General features: G+C 51.0%; 1 protein-coding gene across 4 annotated transcripts in view; it reads left to right on the forward strand.

Annotated features, from left to right (window-relative positions):
- CTIF (cap binding complex dependent translation initiation factor) overlaps positions 1-20,248 on the forward strand; it is a 198,228-nt gene that overhangs the window by 165,461 nt on the left and 12,519 nt on the right. For all 4 annotated transcript variants that reach the window (XM_044431076.1, XM_044431072.1, XM_044431073.1 and 1 more), the window contains one exon: positions 15,104-15,259. In XM_044431076.1, coding sequence (XP_044287011.1) covers positions 15,104-15,259 — 156 coding nt within the window. The remainder of the gene's footprint in view (positions 1-15,103; positions 15,260-20,248) is intronic.

Below are 20,248 nucleotides of genomic sequence, written 5' to 3' on the forward strand. Positions count from 1 at the left end.
CTCTGGCCCAGCTAAAGAGCATGACTGCAGCTAATGGCCATCCAGCATTTCCTCTCCTAACCTTGCTTTTTTGAAAGTACGTATAATAGTAATGCAGGCAATAATTTGATCCAGCTTCACATTCTGGCGCACACACCGAGATCTGAACCACACCAGCGGTTTCTTTTTTAACCCAAGTAATGAGGATGGTTTACATAATTCAAAGCATTCTGCAGAGCACAGCCTAATTAAGTTTCCCCCTGGAATCGGTTGCGAAGGCAGTGCCTGCTAACATGTTGTGCCGATGGCCACCCTTGGTGAGCGAAAGTCCCTCCGAATCCGTGTAGCCACAGAGTTCGTAAATCGGCAGACCGTGTGAGCCGGCAGGATGGGATTTCTCACCTGCCTTTGCCAACCGAGCAGGTCGTCTCCTGTGGTTGCGGTGGGGGAATAGCACCTCGCCCATTCCCATCAGACTCGGGCTCTCCGATCGGCAGAAAATGCCTCCCCCCTCATACACCATAAATGAAATGAGGACTTGAAAAAGGGCTATTTCTTGGCATCCCCACATTTGTGGAACACCTCTCCAGAGAGGTGCTGTGAGCTACCTCTGTGACTATTTTTAAGCACAATACTATGCATGTTTAGGCAGAAGGGGGGAAAGTCCGACAGGAAGGGTGCGAGAAGTTAAGCACTGTGCTCCGAAAGGCTTCTTTCATTATTTAGCCTTGGTTGGATTTGGTGTTTTTAGGTGAAGTTGTGGTTGCGGTTGTTGCATGTACTGATTTTTTATTTGTCTCCCTGCTTTCCACCAAGAAAGTGGCATTCCAGATGTATTTTAATTGATTGAGCCGAATAACATGTTTTTACGGTTGTTTATTGATAGTTATTTTCTTAATATCAGAAGTTGCTCTGTGCTTCTTTTGCAGAAGAGCTGGGATGTTTTTAAAAATCCAAATGAATACATATAAGTTTGTTTGTTTATTTACTATCCCACCTCTTCTATTCCACCTTTTTCCCTTTCAATAAATAGGCGAGACCCGCACTGTAGGAATTGCTGGGGAAGGACTTGAGCTCATGTGGCTGTTATTCCACCAGGGAGGCGAAGGACCACAATCAGGAGGGGCAGCAAGAATGGAGGGAAGAGAGGCGCAAACTCTGTTGGTTTAAATTCCTTAGCCAAATGGCAACCCGTTCCCAGCATTCCCAGCCCTCCTCCCCTGCTGGCAGTGTTTTCTCCTCTCTGTCATTTCATGACCAAAAGAATTTAGAATGAGCCTGCAATTGTTCTCCCAGCCCTACCCGCTTCAAATATCTCTGGTTTTGTGCTTTCGTCCTGCTTTTGTGCATGTACGGCTGCGGAGAGGATCACTTGAGAGCACAGGCAGTGGAAAGCTGGTCTGAATCCATATTGTCCGGATGTGGACTTCTCCCCTCCGTGAGCGTTTGGCAAGAAATAGGCACATTGCCGGTGAAAGCCTGTGCCTTCATCTTTCATATTTGAGGCTGCTTTGGCACATGCCTCAGGGATGGGGATGCTGGGAATTGTTGGTCTGCATTTTTACATGAATCGGCTTAGGTTGCACTTTGCAGGGGGATATCCAGATTGGATATCCAAATACTTTGGCCAGCTAATGAAAAGGAAGGACTCCCTGGAGAAGAGCCTAATGCTGGGAACAATTGATGGCAAAAGAATAAAGGGACGGCAGAGGATGAGGTGGCTGGATGGAGTCACTGAAGCAGTCGGCGTGAGCTTAGGTGGCCTCCGGGGGATGGTGGAGGACAGGAGGGCCTGGAGGAATGTTGTCCATGGGGTCGCGATGGGTCGGACATGACTTCGCGACTAACAACAACAACAACAATCCAGACTGGAGGACCACTATCCTTCTCTTTCTGGTCTTCTCCCAGTTTTGCTATGCAGGTCTCAGCTGAAAAAGTGTGTGTGAGAATGTTGATATCACTGATTTGCATGATCGATTTCTTTGTCTGCTGCTTTTCCATGCTAAAACCATGCTCAAAGTGCATAGTAGTGACATCAGTGAAAATGTACACAGCAATAAAATACAATAAAACTTCTGGATATTTCTCCAGCCAGCACCAATCATAACAGAACTTAAATATTCAACATAGCATGGAATAATATGTGTAGGACACATATTTATAAGGGAAGGATAGGGAATGTCCTATAAGAAAATTTAAATTTTTTAATTGCAAAAAGATGTGGTAATTGAATTGGGCAGACTTAGGACTGGATATAAACCAGTTGATTCAAGAGCATCTGAGCCATTACGTGGCTCATAGGCTCAAGACACAGCATGATTATTCCTACTTCCGTTTAGGCTTAACTAGTAGCTGCACATGCGAAGCATGTAACTTCCTTTTCAGAAGAAAAGGGGATGGTCTTGGCTCATTAAACACACACGCGGTATTACAAGGTAGAAGAAATTATCTTCCCCACAAATGGCCTTAAGATGAACTAACTGGTACATTAGTGCTACACATACCTAAGGAGGCAAGCTTTGGGCTTCAGCAAATCGCGGCCTGCTAACCCTCTTCTCAAATGATATCCCCAAAAGTTGTGGTGTTGCTGATGGCAGAGCACAGGCCTGACTGTGAGCACCCAGATTTTACTCCAACCTCTCTGTTCGCTAGTTCAAAGTGTTTCGGGAAGGATGTCGCATCTCTTGAGTGGGTGGAGGGACAGATTATCGAAGCTTTGGTATGCATGCAGTCAGGATTACCCCCGTGAACACTAAGGCATCGTGATGTCGTGTCTTAAGCCAAAAAATGGGGGGAAGAAAGACCCTCTTGGCTTTTGAATCCGTGCAAGATGAACTTTTCATGAGCAAACGGTACAACAAGCAAGGAAGAGCAGTGTCTTCAGCAAAACTGTGAGGGGTGGAAATCCATGCCCAGACGCACTCGTGGGGATGGGCGCGTACACATTCATCGCGGCTTGAGAGCAGGGCAGGGGGCTTATAGCCACGTGCTGATTTTCAGCTAAGGAGCATCGGTTGGAAGATTTGCTCCTTCAAAGTGGATTGTAAAAGAAAACAGCAGGCTCAGACACATTGGGCAAACTTTGATTCAGAATCACATTTTCTCTGGCAGGCCCAGGCACAAACTCCACTCCAGTGCCCAGCGTTGCTACCCATTGACCATGCTGTAGCAGGGGCTTTTGACATCTGGAGATCCACCTTCTTCCAGTCGCTGTTCCACAGCATCTTTGGATGCTTCCCTGAGACTCATCTAGGCTGAGTTGAGGCATAGCTTCCGAGACTTTGCACCAGCCCTGGACAAGGCAGGGGTGCATTGCACCTGGAGGAGCTTCACTTCTACAGGTGACCATTTTTATAAACGGTCCTGATTATGAACTGCCATAAGTTCGTAAGAAGGTATTGGAAGAGAAAGACGCTGATCTGTACATGTGAATGACCCCTAATCCTGCTCTCGCTGCCTCTCTCCGCCATGCCGCTACAGTTTTAGATTCTTTGCCTCTCTTTTTCCAAACTTGGCTGCTCCCCATAGACTCCTCGGCACCTCGGCCTTATAAAGTGGACGCCCTGCAAGTGTGAAGCTTAAATAAAGAATGTGGATGGTTGGCAAACTCCAGCTGTAATTGATGTCCCCTGCCTACTCGCATGCATATGACACGGACACCCTCGCGTCATTTTACACACGCACGCACTCTCCTCTCCTTCCCTTACGATGGGTGATCCGCTGCCTTTAGATGCAAACATACAGGCAGCGCAGTTTTTCACCACTCTGGAAACTTCTTAGATACGGAACAGTATGCAAATACTGTAAATGCAAAATATAGAGAAAGAAACAATACTAGTTGAGGCTCAGTAATGCTGCGGTCGCAGGATCTTGTCTAGTGCATGCACCTTTCTTTCCTTTTCAATTCATCGTCATCTTACGGAAGGCACCGCTGCCAGCTGCTTTCATGTCCCACCCGCCCGCAGTGGCGCTGGTTCCTTGACAGAGGCCTCTGCGCAGCAACGCTCTTCTGAGTCATCACCGCCGCTGCCCCGTTCTGACTCAGCATGAGCCTGGTCGTCTCCGCTCCGACTGGCGGTGGCTCGGCAGGGTCTTGGGTGAAGCCCTTCCCCTGACCCTTTCCACTGACAGCCTTTTCCCAGCTGATGGCTCCCAGTTGTGCTGGACGGCGGCTCCCGTCCTCTCAGCCAGCATGGCCAGTGGACGTGGGGTTCGGAGCTGATCGAGGGCCCCGGCATGGCACCAGGTTAAGGAGGGCTGGCGTGAGCCATGCGCTCCACCACTGAGTCACTGATAACACGGATATGGGGAACCCTGGTGTACTCCAGGGAAGGAAGGGAGGGCCTGGGCCCCACAGGCTGGGGACCTGGGCCCTCGGAACACGCACGGAAGGAGAGCAGATGTGCAGGGAGAGCTCAGAGCGAGCGTGGAAAGGGAGCTCTGCTCTGTGCCTTGACACGTGAGATGTGGGAGGAGCAGGACTGGGAGCCCAGGGGCTGCCCGCATTGCCAGTGCGCATCAGTCTCGTGCCGGCTTGGCTGTGGCGCTTTCCCCAAAGAGTCTTCGAGTTCGGCAAGGTGCGGAGAGTTGTCCGTCAGAGCTTGAGCTGATTCTTTGGTGGACCTTCAAGCAAGGCCCCCTCAGTAGATGCCCTCCCCTTTTCCACCTGTTAGGACCAGTTGCCATTCCTCCTCCTCCTCCTCCCCCTCCCCCGCCCCCCTTTTGCTTCTCGCTTACTCAGCAGCCTGGCAGCAAGCAGGCCAGGGTGTCTGCAGTTTGGGCCAGAGCGAGAGGTAGGCAAGTGAGCAGGTTGCGGCAGGGAAAGGAGGAACAGCTCCAGGGGCTCTTGCAGAGGCCCCCGGCTGTGAATGGACCCTTGGCAGGTGCCCAGATATGCCTACCCTTGGCACCAGCCCTGGTCAGAATTCCCTATCCTACCTTACATAGCCTGACATGATACGCATGAGTCTGCCTGTGCTCACACATGCACACCCACAGTTTCCAGGGCTTGTTGCACAAAGAGGATGACTTTTAAGCGGCTTTGTGCCTGCCATGCAGCTGTGCCCCATGTCAGGATAAACAGTGGTGCTCAACCCAGCTCTGGATCACTTCTGGCATGATAAAAGCGGCATGTGAAATGGTACATTTGGGTGCTGGCATTGAGGGAGCGTTGTTGTTGTGCAGAAAGCAGCAGAGAGGGCCGGATCAGTCTGGTGTGTCATGGGCATCCAGGTGGAAGCAGGAAGACCCTTTCCAGTGGCCAACCATGTGAGACTCATCCTTGGGGAACGGAGACTTTGCACCGGTGCGTCAGATCCCCCAGTCCATGTTCAGAAACCCGCACATGTTGTACCATCCCGGAGTGATGTCCTGCATCTCCACAGGGCCGAAAGAAATGATTGAAGACCAGCCTGTCCAACTAGCTTTCTGCTTTTGTCCAGAGGCAGGTCCACCTTCCACTTAGAATGCAGTTCCCAAAGTCTAGTGTGCCAAATAGAGCTTCCAGCGGCCTAAAATAAAACTGGCTTCGGCTTGGATAGGTTGCCAACAGCCTCACCTGCCTTATAGGGCCATTGGGATGATGAAGTGGGTGCCGTGTCGGCTGGGTGCACATCTGTGGCATCCCGTCTGAATGCTGCTCACATTGTGAAATAGGCGATGATGCGAAGCAGGACTGGACGCTTCCCAGTCCAGTTTTCCGCTCCATCCAGAGCTCTCAGCCCTGTGAGATAGACCCTGCCTGCACCTCCGCCCCCTGCCTTTATGAGGGAGCTGAGCAGCAGGGCTAACCCTGGCCTTCTTTGCAAGATTGTTGTACAGATTCCTGAGATACGGGTCACATGGCACCTTCTTAGCACTCAGAAAAAGAACTACATCAATGTTAAATATTAGTCACAGTGCACCCCCTGCACCTCGAAGAGTGTCACGTTCTGCTGGGAAGGGGCAGCTTGACAGAAAGTGGCAGAATGTGGGAGGGGGACGGGATAATGTGGTTTCAGGATAACTGGGATCCAGTAAAGCTGCTGGAAGCATGGGGCAGTGGTGGGAAGGATGCCCCTGAATGGCACAAGCGGCAGCCATCCCCCTCACTTTTCCAGGCATGCTGTGTAAGCAGGGCTGGGGCAGATGGATGTGGGTAGCCCAGCTAGGGGTGCACATGTCCCATCCGGGTGATGCCTCTTTGAAAGACCGTGTCGCTGCCACAAAGGTTCCAGAGGGAAATGCTGGCACATCTGGCTGCATGCACAGGCACTCATTCTGGCTCTCCCATGCTCCGTCTCTCTCGTGTTTTGCTGACACTGGAATTCTCAACCCTTCAGCCCTTATGACAAAGATGTGCCGTGTGTGTGTGTGCACGCGTGCGAGAGAGAGAGAGAGAGAAAGAGAGAAGCTTAAAAGGAAATAAGAAAATGGAATAGAAGGCGTCGTTTGCTCCTAAGAGTTCAGGCACAGAACAGATGTATGTGAAAGATTATATGGGCCCTCCAATTAAAAAAGAAAAGGAAACAGATGTTTATAGTATGTCTGCAGCCATTAGGGCCTTCCCCAGCTTTTCATTCATTCTTCGTTACGGAATATCTAAACATTCCAGGGGCAGGTAGTGCGTTCTGCATTTCATCCTGGGTTAGTGCCCCAGTTCTTGGTTTGTGCCAGACATTTTGGTGCCTGAGGTGGAAAAATCCTTAGCAGCATCCCAACCCACCTGTATGGATGACCGTTGGCCCTTGGGCTTCCTCCCAGGAAGACCCACTGGAATCGGCCTGAGTGGTGCAAGGACGGAAGACCTCCGCAGGAGAATTTCCCAGTATGTCTTGTGTGCGACATCTTTTTGTCTCCAGGGAGCTCTGGGCAGCACACACGAGTTGCGCCTGCTCCCATTTCTGCTCTCACAACAACCCTGGGAGGTAGATTAGGCGAAGTCATCACCCGGTGGGCTTCAGCAGGGTGCCAGTGGGAACGTTTTCTCGGAGCGTGCTAGCAGGAGCAGGCATGTGCACCTGGAGTTTTGTTCCAGTCATACCAGGAAGGGAAAAAAGAACACTGCTCTCTGTTCCTGGTATGCTTCTCTCCCTCATACACCTGTAATTACTTAACGTGAAAACAGGAGCTGTAGCTGCAGCTTCTGCATAATACATATCTCCAAAAGAGCGTTAAATCATGCCGTTTCCCCTTCTCCAGTCCACCCTGTGCAGGGGAGGGACAATTTTATCTGCCCCCCCGGCAAAGCAGGCCAGCAGGGAAAATCCCATCCCAGTGCTGTGCAAGGGCTCATCTTTTCCCCTGCCTCACGTGGGTGGGGAGCCCAAGTTTTCTTCCGCGGGGAGAGGTCGTATGCGTATGTGAACAGCGTTGGCTTCCCCGAGTCTTTGTGTGGCACACTGCTGCAAACTCACAGTTTGTCCCAAACCTGTTTGGGCAGCGTAATGACCACATTACCAGGGGCATGCAAGACCGAGTATTAAGCATTGGGTTGCAGTCCAGGAAACCTCAAAGCCCTCCTGCGGGGGCATCCAGAGACCATCTCCTTCCCCCCCTCCACCTAAAGCCTCTGAACACGGCTCCATTACCTCTGGCAGCAGCCCTGCTTTTCAGACCACAATGCAAACGTGTCTTCAAGGCGTTCGGAGGGTTTCAGTGGCCTCCACTGGGCTTCTAAAGTGGAAGCAAAGTGAAGCTAAAGCTGCGTTTTGCATTACGCTGGGGCCATGGAGAATCTGCAGAAATCAACCACGGTAATACGAACCGTGAACGAATTTCGGCACACGAGGCGCCACGTCATGCACGGATTTCGGGTGATCGGCACCTATATCTGTCTGTCTATATATAAAATCCAGTTTCCAGCATTCTGTCACAGTCTAGCGTGACGGCGAAACAGAACGCCGAGATGGGACTATGTGGAGAGGAATGGGCTCAGTTCCCAGTGGCTAGATTTTCATCGGGTGGGGGCAGTTGGAGGTGATTCAGCCCCCACCCCATTCCCAGCAACACCTGTTTGTTTTCCTCCCGCGTAAGCTAAGAGAAGCCATTGACTCTCATGGGGAAAGTGAAGCCTTTGTACTTTGGGCGCTGTGAGAGCACCTTTCACAACAGCGACTGTTTCATAGGAAGCCTTTGGCTGGCCGTTATCAGAACCTTCCTTCACTCTGATCCAGTCACACTCTGCTGGTGTGGTGGTGCTGATAGTGGCCTGCCTGGCAGGGCTGTTGTGTGAAGCACACCGAGCGCTGTCCAGGGGCTCTGTGAATGCAAAATGCGGCCTCTGAGAGCATAAGCAAGCCATGCCCACTGCTTTCTTCAGAAGCAGCTGTGGCAATAAAAGTTTGCCACTTTTTCTTAACTGCACCCCTCATTCCAAAGCTGTGCACACAATTCTTAAGAGGCTGTTTTAATCTTGCAAAAAGAGCAAGGTGCCAGGTGCTAGACAGGGCCCTGTGCAAACTCTGTCCATGCCCAGGGGGCATGCAGTCAAGGTGAGGTGAATAGGGCAGGGATAGAGAGCAGGGCAAAGTAATGCGGATGCTTTAGGATCTGCAGCTGTAATTGAAACACAACATTCAAAGGGCTGGTTTTGACCAGTCAAACCACGTTCTGCAGGTGTGTGTGTTGTGAGACTTCGCTCTCTCTCTCTCTCATTCTCTCTGCACTGCAATGAAGTCAATACCATTAAGGAAAAGGGTCCCTGCAATTTTTTGGGGGGGGGGCAGGTAAGTAGAAAAATCCTGGTAGTGGGCCTAGGGTGGCAGACCGTCCAACAATTGGGCTGAGTGGCCCTGCTTCAAATCCGCATGAACAGTGTCAGTGCAGATGTACAGTTCCCTTGTGGCAGGGAAAACAAATAGGACCCGGCCCAGGCTTGCCTTCTGGGAGCAGGAGGAAAAATGAGGGAGCCGGAACGCGAAGGGTGGTTTTGGAGATGCTATTTAGACACGCTGCTAAACGATTTGGCTCCGTTTTCTTCACATTTAGCCTCTCCTATGGGTGGAGGGAGATCCCCAGGACCTTTTCCATTTTGCAGTTTGGCCTTCGAGCTGCAAAAGGTTCCCTGACACTGTGAGAGGAGAAGTCTGGGGACTGAAGCACGTGGGCGCAGACTAACGCACTGGTCCTTCATGCGGAGGAGGAGGCCACCCATGGCTACTGGTCTCGCTGGCCGAGTGCCAGCTCCATCCTCTGAGGCTGTGACGGTGCAGAGCAGTCGCTGAGGGGCTGGCCAGGAGGAGGCCTTGCACCCACCCCGCCTGAGGGAGCCTGTGGGCAGCTGGTTTGGCCCTGTGGGTACTGAGTGCTGCACTCGATGGACCCTTGGTCTAATCCAGCAGGGCTTGTCTTAGACACAGAGAAACAGAACGAGTCAGAAGGGGCCTCCCAGGCCATCTAGTCTGACCCCTGGCTCCAGCTGGCTCCACTCATGACATTCTAGCCTATCCTTGTAAGCTAGCCTATCCTTGAACAGCCTCACTGATGGGACTTCAACCAGCTCCCGTGGAAACCCATTCCATACCCTCGGGGTCCTAACTGTCAGGAAGGACTTCCTGGCATCTAAATAGAACCTTGGCTCCCTGAGCTTGGCTCCATTGGAGTGTGTTCTGCATTCCTCTGCAGGGGAGGACAGGTCTCTACCCACCTCTGTGTGACACCTCCTCACACCTGTACGTTGCTAACAGGTCCCCTCTGAGTCTCTTCCTCTCAAGGCTGAAAAGACCCACCTCCCTCAGTCTCGCCTCATACAGCTTTCCCTGCAATCCGGCCACCATCCTTGTGGCCCTTCGCTGCACTGACTCTCACCTGGCTATAATGTGGAACCCAGAACTGAAAACAGTACTCCAGTTGCGGGCGCACCTGAGTTGTATAGAGTGATAGCACTACCTCTCTCAATCTAGAAGCCACACTTCTGGCTATGCAACCAAGGGTGGCGTTCGCCCTCTTGACCAAAGCATCACACTGCTGACTCTTGTTTACCCTGCAGTCAACCAGCACCCCAAGGTCCCTTTCACAAGTGCTGCTTTCCAGCCACTCGTCCCCTAACCTGTAATGACACCCTTAAGAACATAAGTATGTAAGATCTTACATTCTTACATATCTACACAGGGGAGGAGGAGAAGTCCAGAGTGTCTGCTCTGTCTCAGAGAAGTGCACAGACTCATCAGATCCCTGCTTTTCCCACATTCCATGATGGCCAAAGCCTGAAAGGGGCAAACCCCAAATTGGATGCATCTTTTGGGATTGCTTGAACAACTGTTTGCCACCTGGCTTATAGCTAAGAAAAGAATTGGCCTTCTGAGAGAAAAGGGATGCTTCCTATTGTGGAACCGAAGGCTGCTCTTAGCTGCAGATCAGCAAGAGGCTGGAAATCTGTTCTGCTTTTATTTGGGGGAAACACTCTTTGAAATCATGCAGCGAAATCATTCCATGCAAGGAACAATGGCTGAGACTGAAAAGAATTACACCGGTGTTGAAGAGAGATCTTCCACACATGCACACGCTTTCTTAAAGGCCCAGGATGGAACCCTGTGGCCACATGACCGAGTTTAGTATTATTTGTGGCCCAGTTCCGATCTTGAAAGCTCACTCCAAGGTCGGAGCTGGGACTTGAAACTCGGAGCACCCCCTGCCCCACAATCTCAGCCAGCGCAGAAAGAAACTTGTGGTCTCTGACTCGTAAGGATGCGAGAGCAGCCTTGGAGATGCAGTTTTCTGGGTGGAGAGGCAAGGAGACAGGAGCTGCCTGCATGCTTAGTATCCTGGTACAAGTAGCACCTCAGCCTCTTAACATTGAGAGGCTGGAAAGAGCCGTGTGTTTTGCAGGGTGGGAGAAGCGTGGAAGCATCCTATGCTTCCGCACTTTTTCTTCCCTCCATAGGATGCCTTCAAATTCAGAGCCATTTTGAAAAGTATTCCTGGTAGCTAGAAGCAGAAAATGGGATTGTGTGGATTTAAGCTTTCTTCTGCAGATGGATCTGTTCTCTGTATAAAATAGGTGTCTAGTCCTCATGGTTGTCAGACAAAAGCTGGACAACAGCTGGGCAATGTTTGACTAAACAAACAGAGGGACCACTCAGGTCTTACTGGACGTGCACATGGTGGGCATGTCGTGAGCAGAGCCGGCTGGTGCTGGAGGTCAGACTAGATGGCCCGGGAGGCCCCTTCTGACTTGCTCTGTTTCTGTTTCTGTGTTTCTGTCTTTGGATAGTCCGGAGGTGAGGACTCACAGCCTACCAAGCCACTTTATTCCTCTGGCAGTGTTGATGTTTCCTGCACTTTTCCTGCAATCACACCAATTCCCTGAATCTGGTCTCCAAATTCCAGGCATGTCATGTCCTCCTCCCTCTTTTATCCTCAGACATGCAATTCCTTCCTGCAAGATTCCAGGGTCTTTGAAATCAACAATGGTAGAAGAAGCATACATTAAGGAAGTAATCAAGTGCTTCTCATTTGCAATTTCTTGTGCAGAGTTTGCTTACTTTGGTGCTTGTGCTGCCTGGGAATTCCACACTGGGGTCCCATCGGAGCAGAGCAAACCTTGGAGCAGAACAGAAAGGGGGATACAACGCAAGGCTTTCTGAAGCTCGGCTCTAAAGCTCATTATCTCTCCTAACGTTCCTCAGCCATTGAGATAAATGGGGTCCTAACTGTATGATTAGGAGCCTTTTCTTTGAAGGGATCTGTAGGCATGAGAGAGAGCTTACAGGCGAGCAGGCCAGGCGCTCTGGTGTGCTCTCATGCACATTCTCCAGAGTTATCTGGCCAGCCTCACAGCAATTTCTAGCACACCCAGCCTGAACTAGTTACTGCCGGCGGGAGCCCCACGACCCTTGATAGAGAAGGAGAGATGTATTTTCTATTTGAAGCCTCTGAGCTGGCAGCAAACCCTTTGCTCTGGCTGTAGTCAAAACATAAAATCACCCGGAATTTGTTAGTTAAGATGAAAAGCCTGCTTGCGCCTGCCTTTGGGCTTTTTTAAGGTTAGGTTTCTAGAAATTTATGACACAAAGGCTTAACTTCTGAGAGAGGGTTTTAAAAATGCCACATCAAGGGCCCGATCCAGCTTAGGCTAACCGTTTCCAAGTCCCATAGGGGAGTCAAAAAACATGGGCAGATCTTTGCCATCCGAGCGGGATGGAATTAGAGCAGGCTGCATTATGCTCTCCCCGTATTCGTTTATTGACCGCGTCCATTTCTCGGAGCAAATCCAAAATAGGCAAGAGGGACAGGCTTTGCCTGGGTCCTGCCCCGTCGTTTTTGTTTAGACACTGCTCTTTCCTCTGGATGTCATCAAAGCAACCCTCTCGAGGTCTAGTTATCCCTTCTCCAGTGGGCTCCCCATCAGAGCTTTTTATTTCCTATTCATTTAAAAATTTTCTAGACCGTCCCTTACCGAAGTCTCAGGACAGTTTAACAGTACACAATGTAAAATAAAACACAGCATCCTAAAATTTCAACTGACAATAAAACCCCAATTAAAACAATCCGATCTTAAAACATTGGGAACATAAAAGGTTTTAGCCTGGTGCCGAATAGAATAAAGGGACGGCGCCAGGTGAACCTCTCTGGGGAGCGAATTCCACAATCAGGGTGCCAATGCAGAGAAGACCCTGCTCTGGGTAGTCACCTTCCTAATCTCCTTCAGGGAGGGCACCTGGAGAAGGGCCTCTGCCCCAGAACTTAAGGGGTGGGCAGGCACTTATGGAAGGAGGCGCTCCTTCAGGTAACCAGGCCCTAAGCCATTTAGGGCTTTATAGGTCATCACCAGCACCTTAAATTGGGCCTGAGCTTCAACTGGTAGCCAGTGTAGGTGGAAAAGGACCAGCGTTCTGTGTTCATACCTGCCAGTCCCTCTTAACAACCTGGCAGCTCTATTCTGAACCAGTTGAAGTATCCGAACTGTCTTCAAGGGCAGCCCCATGTAGAGTGCATTACAGTAGTCCAGTCAGGAGGTTACCAGGACATAGGTCCCCACTGCAGTCCTTTTCGGAGAGAGCTTCAGGGAAGTCTCAGAAGAGAACAGCTTCAAGGTAAAGAGGAATCCAGAGTCCCAAAACCTGACAGCCACTGATGCGCATCCTGTTCTTGTATGTAAACATGCACAGGGTCAGAGTGCAGCTCGGGAACTTCTGTTTTTGAGACTCCAGATTCATGCTTAATGCCAAGCAGCGATGTGGGGCTAATCCACCTTTCTCTGGATTTCTACGTAAGGGCAGCGCTTCCCACCCTTGGCTGCCAGGTATTGTTGGGCTGCAGCTTCCATCAGTCCTCATGATATGGCATGCTAGTGCGGAGGATGGGAGTTGTGGTCCCACGACATCTGGGGACTTGCGTTTGGGAACTGCTTGTGTAGGGCGTGGTTTCTGCTTTGGGTGTTAGAAGGTCTTGCAACCAAAGGCAAGTCCACGTCTCTGGAGAGGTTCTTAACTTCGGGGCAGAGCACACATTTGGTACGTGGACAGCCACAGGTTCCGTGTCCAGTTGAAAGAATCCACTGGCAAGTGGGGAGGGCGATGCTCCCCGTGTCCGTGCAGAGCCTCAGACTGTCAGAACCTGAAGGGGAAGTGAGTGGAAAAGAAATGCGGAGGGGGAGATGCAGGGGCTGGAAAGCAGAGACTCTGGGCGCTAAAACAGGCCGAATCCCAAGCAGTGCGGCCAGGAAAGAGGAAATCCCAGCGAGGAGAGACAGGACTCCAGCAAGAAGGCATGAAACACACTGGGGGATTTGGGCTGGCCACGGAGTGATGGGGAGAACTGGGAAAGTCAGCTTAGGTTTCTTGTAGGGGAAAGAGGGGACAGGCACGGAATAAATAAAGAGGGGAAGAGAAGGAAACAATGACACTCCCCAACCCTCAGAAGCTGGGAGAAAACGGAGGAAATTGCCCTGTGGTCCAAAAGATGGCAAACCGCTTGAGAAAAATGCCCGTAAACCATGTGCCACCACCAAAATGCCTCTTTGAGTGGTTGCCTGCTTCTTTCCAGCAATAGAAGGCATGAATGGGCCGGGAAGGCACCAAGAGGATGCCCTGTTTGCCAATTTTCTTCACAACTAGAAAGCATGGGAGGGTGGCCTTTCAGTCCCAGTCCCTGGAGGAATCCCCGTGTTAACCTCCAGCTGCAGTCAGAGAGAACGGCAGAGTGTCCCTTGCACACCCAGACACCACTTGGTCTGCAGGGGGCTGAGCTGGGGCCATGCAGCCTGTAGAGGGCTGGGGGGCACCTGCCTCCACACCCCGGTTTAGTTCTGCACCCCCGCTAAGAAAGCAAAACCCAACACTGACTCATCTGAGCAGAGGGTCTTTCACGCTGAAAGCTTTAGTCCTGGGAGTTGCTCAGTGGTGTATTCCTTTCACTATAACAACACCCAAATATTGAGGTTCCGAAGGGTCACAATCTATATTTTGGCATTTATGCTTGCATGACGCGTCGGATTCACCATCAAAGAAGTGCGTACAAAGAGCAAACAGCAGGCATCACCAGAGGCCCAGCAGTTTGTAATGAAGAGATATACATGGTTATTTCCCTGAATTAAATTAAATCATTTCCAGGAATTAATCAGCACTTCAGCCATTCTTTAAATTTATAATGTCAGCACAGTCAGCTTTTAAGCAAGTTTTCTAATGAAAATAATAGCAAGAAAATACTGTCTCTGGACCGGAAGCTTGCTGGATTTGGATGGGTTTTGCACAGATCCCCTCCTCGCCTAATTTTGTCTCGAAGCGTTGTTTTCTAGCAACAGCTCCTGAGCTGGGTCGGGATAGAAATCTCCATCAGCCCATTGAAATGAACTGAGCATGTGGCTTTTCTGCCCCCTTTGGTTCAGCACAGCTGCTTCAGTGGGTTGTCTGAATCACAGCACTGCATCCATGAGGCTATCCTGAACAGCTCAGACCATGCCTTGCAGGCTCAGAGGTACCCTCCAGCTTTGAGTGGCCCACTGCAGAAAGTGCCCTGATTAGCATTCTGGCCCTGAGGTCCCCTTGGTTGCCATAGAATTAGTGGGGAAGCGCCTTGCCGCTGCGGATCCCGCAGGCCTCCCCTGCCGGCCGGCTCCCTCGGGGTTCTCCCCTCGGTCGCTTCCCCAGCAACAGCCCGGCGTGCGCACGTCTCTCCATCTGAGGCCTGTCCCCCTTTCTTGCAGAAAGACTTCACCGTGCGGGAGGAGCTACAGCAGAGCGACGCGGAGCGCTGGCTCGGCTTCATCACCTTCCTCTGCGAAGTGTTCAGCACCATGCGAAGCAGCACGGGGGAGCCCTTCCGAGTCCTCGTCTGCCCCATTTATACCTGCCTCAGGGAGGTAAGGCTGGGACCTTCCCCTCTGCCAGCATGCCCGCTTCGGCCCCCTCGTGCAGGAGTTTCCGGAGGCGGCCACGCTCCTCGCCCTTGCCGGTCCTTTGGGCCGTGCACCATCCTCTGTGTGGCCTTCCATAAATGCACAGAGGGCAGCTCCCTTTTCCGTCTCAGGGGCATCTTGGAACGGTCGTCACGAGACACCCTGGTGGGCCAGTGGAGTGGCCTGGGCATTCTGACACAGACCTTCAGTGGCCCAGAGGGAACAGGTTGCTGGACAGGGAGGCCAGGCCCCGACAGCACTGCCGGACCCGCTTAAGAGTTGCGCTGGCGCAGCTCTGTTAGGCCTGGCGCAGCTTCTGCCATCACAGCCCCCTGGCCTGTGCGGGAAATCCAGAGGCAGAAGCGCGGCAGCGAAAGGGCTGAGCCAAGGTATGGCTCTGAGTGAAGCAGCAGCCGCTCTGGCTGCAGGCAGCAGCAAAAGCTGTTTCCCGGTGTTGGGTCACGTCTCGTGTTGCAGCGAGAAAAGGAATCAAGGCAGAGCGATGCAGCACGGCTGTCAGATAGCACGGACCGTGCTTGTGCCTCTTTGATCTCCATGCGCTTGTGCTATTGAGATGTGGCTTGTGTAAGCCCATGCTTGTGCAACGGCAGTGGCTCTTGCTCTCAGGCCAGGCTTCCAGAGGGTCATGTCTGGAGTCACTGTTGATGCTGCACATACATTGGCTGATTCTAGCCCAGCGCGGAGAGCAAGATGCACAGGCTCATGAATCCTGACCAAACCCTCCCTCCCCGCTGCCACCTGGGAGTTTGCAAGCACCTGCAGGGAACTTGCTCAGGGCAGCAAAGGGATGTCTCGCCCAGCACCTAGACTAGCTCCCCAGAGTGTCCTCCCGGATACCTCCATGGGGGGCCTCCATCTGGGTCCGGTGGCAATGCCACCCCCATTGCTGTGACCGCCAAGAAGCTAATGCGCAGAGACGCCGCACCTTCACACCTCCGCTCCTTGTAGCTCATCATGACTGGGGCCCTTAGACAGATCTCTTCTCCTTTGATTGATTTATTCGTTGCATTCATTTAATGCGTTGATATCCCATTTTTCAGCCAAACAAAAGCCCTCTAAGCCAGAGGTTAGCAGCCTTCTGCACATAAGGACTTTTGGGGAAATACCCTGGGCACATGAAACGGTTGTGTTGAAACACAAAGGGAAAGTAAAATGCTCGGAGGGAAACCATGGGAAATTAAGCCCCGCCTGGAGGCTCCCACTTGGCTTTCTCGCAATCCCAGCTGTGGGTAGCGGGAAATGAAAATAAAAACTGCGAAAGGAGTTTGTCTCCGTGAGCACCAAGGAAGGTGCCCTGGACAAGGTTGCTTTTCCCTATGTGCACCACATCGCCTGTCTCTTCTCTAAGCTGAACATCACCACATCTGCTGGCAAAACATTCTCTAAGCTGATTATTCCCTTCCTTCTGTCTGTTCTGAACCTCCAGACAATTCTTTGGGCAGCCCCATGGAATTGTAGCATCGTGGCACTTTAGAGGGCAAAATAAACAGGTAAGACTGTGACGAAAGGGCAAAAGCTGCTCCTCCGCCCCACCCACACACATGCCCAACTGGCCACAAGGGACGTGGGGCAGAGTTAGACCTTCCCCGGGGTTCCTCCCGGTCCTTCTCGGCCGACCGCCATCACCTGCCCACCCACCACATCACCAAAAGAACGGCCTTGACATGGCACAGCATCACTGCGGAGGAAGGGCAGCTCCAGGGTGGGCTTGTGAGGGTCCCCATCCCTGTAAGAGCAAAAGAAGCCAAGTGCTTGTGCTGGCAGCCCTGAGCCCCCCCCCCCCCCCCGCCCCGCCGCCCCCGCAATCCACTGGATGTTCTTGGTGCAAACCATCTGGCGCTGCCTGACCTCAAATGCCATTCCTTGCCTGGTCTAAAATATATAAGTGATGCTTCTTTGCCTGTTCGATTTATATCTGTGTTCTGCCTGAAGTGACACTCAAGATGGCTAACACTAAATGTGGATTAAAACAAAATCGTAGGTTAAAAAAATACAGCTTTGTTATCACTGCATTGCATTTATCACCTGCCTTTTTTATTCTTGCAAGGAACCCAAGCAGGCCACGTAGTTCTGCTTTATACTTACAACAACAACCCTGTGAGGTAGGCTCAGCTGAGAGTCTGTGACTGGCCCAAAGTCACCCAGGGAGCTTTGTGGCTGAGAACTAGGACCCAGTCCAAGGCTCTAGCCACCATAAAACACTGGTTCTCAATCAATCAATCAATCAATCAATGAGAAAGAAAAACAAAGCAATTAGAAACACAACGGACTTTGCCCAACCTTTTAAAATGCTTGTTCTTATGTGGGTTAAAGTACTAAAGTACAGAGAGAAAGTTGTGTTGGAAACAATTACCACCAGCAGCAGTGTCCTTCCCTCCACAGTGGGCTGGATCCAGATTTAAGCTGGGTCGAAGGCACGGGTGGAAGTAGGGAATCACTTGCCAGCCCCTCTAGACCCTGCAGGATGGACCCTGCCATGCTGTGGGGAAAGCAGAACGTTTAAAAATGCTTTGCTTAAGGTGCAGCCCTCCAACGCCTTCCATTCCTTAGCTGGGCAATATAAATGCATTTGGTAAAATAGGAAATGAAATAAGCAAGGGAGATCCCCAAAGACCGGTCAGAGGGACCTCTCATGGAAGCTGCAGCTGGTGGGTGATGCAGAACAAAAATAAATTAAAATTGAGGAGGAGGAGGAGGCTGGCAACACCGACGCACGTTCCCTTCCTCCTGCAGAAGGCAGATCCAGGATGCAACCCACAAAGCGGCTGAGCCTGCGTGGGGGGGCTCCTTAGGGAGCGGCAATTGTTCTGTATGCCTGGGAAGTGCATCTTGCACATGCAAGGTGGAGCTGCCCCATTCATCATCATCATTATTATTATCAGAACATTTCTATGCCACCCCTTGCCGAAGCCTCGGGGCGGCTTACAACACAACACAATACAATACAATACAAACATTCATGCCCCTTTTTGTGGCAGGCATTTGGACAGCACAGCTGCCTGCTCCACCCACTACCTGTGAGGGCCTCTTCACGGCATTTGCATGAGGCATTCAAAAAAACCCTCCGCTCTGTGTTTGCACAATCCCTCTACTTCGGGGTTCAGTGTTATTAAAAGCAGATCTTTTACTGTGACAGAGCAGCAGGAAGTATTTCCCTGAGTCATTCCAGTCTCTCATCTGTGTTGTGTTTAACTTTTTTCCGTTCATGTTTGCTTCCACTCTTGGAAAGCCGCAGGAGTGGGCTGCATCCCAGCACAGAACGCTCTAGCAACGCTGCTGTGCTTCAGACAAGAGGAAACTGCCTTGCAGGACTTCATTCCAAAGAACACGACAGCCCAAATAAATGTGCTTGTTTATGTGCAGCAAATATTTAGATTTAATCAGTATATTTAGATAATAAGTAATATGCATTCCTTTCAAGTATTGCAATATATTCTGCCTTTCTGGGGATTGGCAATGATACAGAAGCAATACAGTTGGAATATTGTGAAGACCCACTGAACAAATCAGGTAGGGTGAGAAATGGAGCTACTTTTTGGCCTTCCGCAAAGCCCTGCAAACTGGCAAGGTTGAAGGCTACGCCACCTCAGATCCCTGATCCTTCTAGGAATCCGTGAACAAGAGTGCACCTCGGTTCTTCAAACATTGGCTCCATGTTCTTATCCTCTTGCTTACCATGATCACTTGAGATCTCCCTTCAGTTTGCACACACAGCAAAACAGCACCAATCAAATGTCACCAAAGGGGAACATTTTGTCAAACCATAGTGCTTTTCCAGAAGTTGTGCAATTTCCCCCACGGACAAAAGCATGAAATCATGCAATTTCAAAATTGCACAATTGTGAACTGTTTTTTCAATTAAATTTGAAAAATGTAAATTTCAATTAAATTTCCACATTTTTTCAAATGCTGAACAATGTGAAAATGTGTTTGGAGAACACGCTCTCCTGCTGGTGTCCACACTGGGCTTGTTTTGTGAGCACAGGGAAAAATCTGGGACATTTTCTCAGTTTGTGTAGCCTGCTCTTCGCACTGACTAGCAGCCTGGCCTACACAGGTCACCCAGCCTGATTTCCATCTGCTTTCTGTGGGGATGCTGCTCCTTAAACCCATAACCATTCAGAAACTTCAGCTGGTCGAGAACATTGTGGCCAGGGCTGGTCACAGGCAAGGATGTGGACGTCAGGCCAGGATTGGGTTCTCTTGCCCTCTCTGGGCTTCCTTCCCACACTTGGGCCTGGCCAGAAAGCGAGCCAAGCTGAGGTCTAGACTACAAATGCTCAAGGATGCTCTCAGCTTCTTTGCACAAAGGGCGCAAGGCATGTGATTCTTGACACAAAGTGTGCGAAGCCTGCAAGTCACATGTGTGGACGTAGAATGCCACTTGCACAGTGGGCGTGCGGAGGGTGTGTGCACGAGCCAGCCCTGCAGACGTGTTTGGACACGCTTCCTCCTGGACATCCATGCAGAGGCTCACTGTGAGATGGACTCAGGGCAGAGAGAAAATGGGCCAGATTCCATGGAGCCTAACCAAGAAAATCCGATGCATTCCCGCCGCCAGACACATCTCTAGTCATCGAAAGCATGCAGGTTCTTCGTGGCACCAGCTTGACTAGCTCCCTCCAAAACCCTCTTTTCTTATAGAAGAAGATCCTCGGGTCTTCTGGAGAACTCCTCCTTTGGGGACCACCAACAGCAGAGGCACATTTGGTGACCACCCGGAAGATGTGGCTTCTCCACGGGAGACTTGGGTTGCTCCCACTCGGGGGTTGTCCTCCTGCCAGCAAGCAACACTGTTTTATTCAAGGAGGCCTTTGGCCTGTAAATGAGTCTCTTGGTTTGGATACTATTTTTAATTATATCTTCTGCATGTTATGGTTTTACTGTATTTAAAATATTGTTTATTGTTTTAGTCAATTGCCATTGTTTCTG

Source organism: Varanus komodoensis, unplaced genomic scaffold (genome assembly GCF_004798865.1).
Source record: "Varanus komodoensis strain SLA01 unplaced genomic scaffold, ASM479886v1 scaffold22, whole genome shotgun sequence".
Classification (NCBI taxonomy): Eukaryota; Metazoa; Chordata; class Lepidosauria; order Squamata; family Varanidae; genus Varanus; species Varanus komodoensis.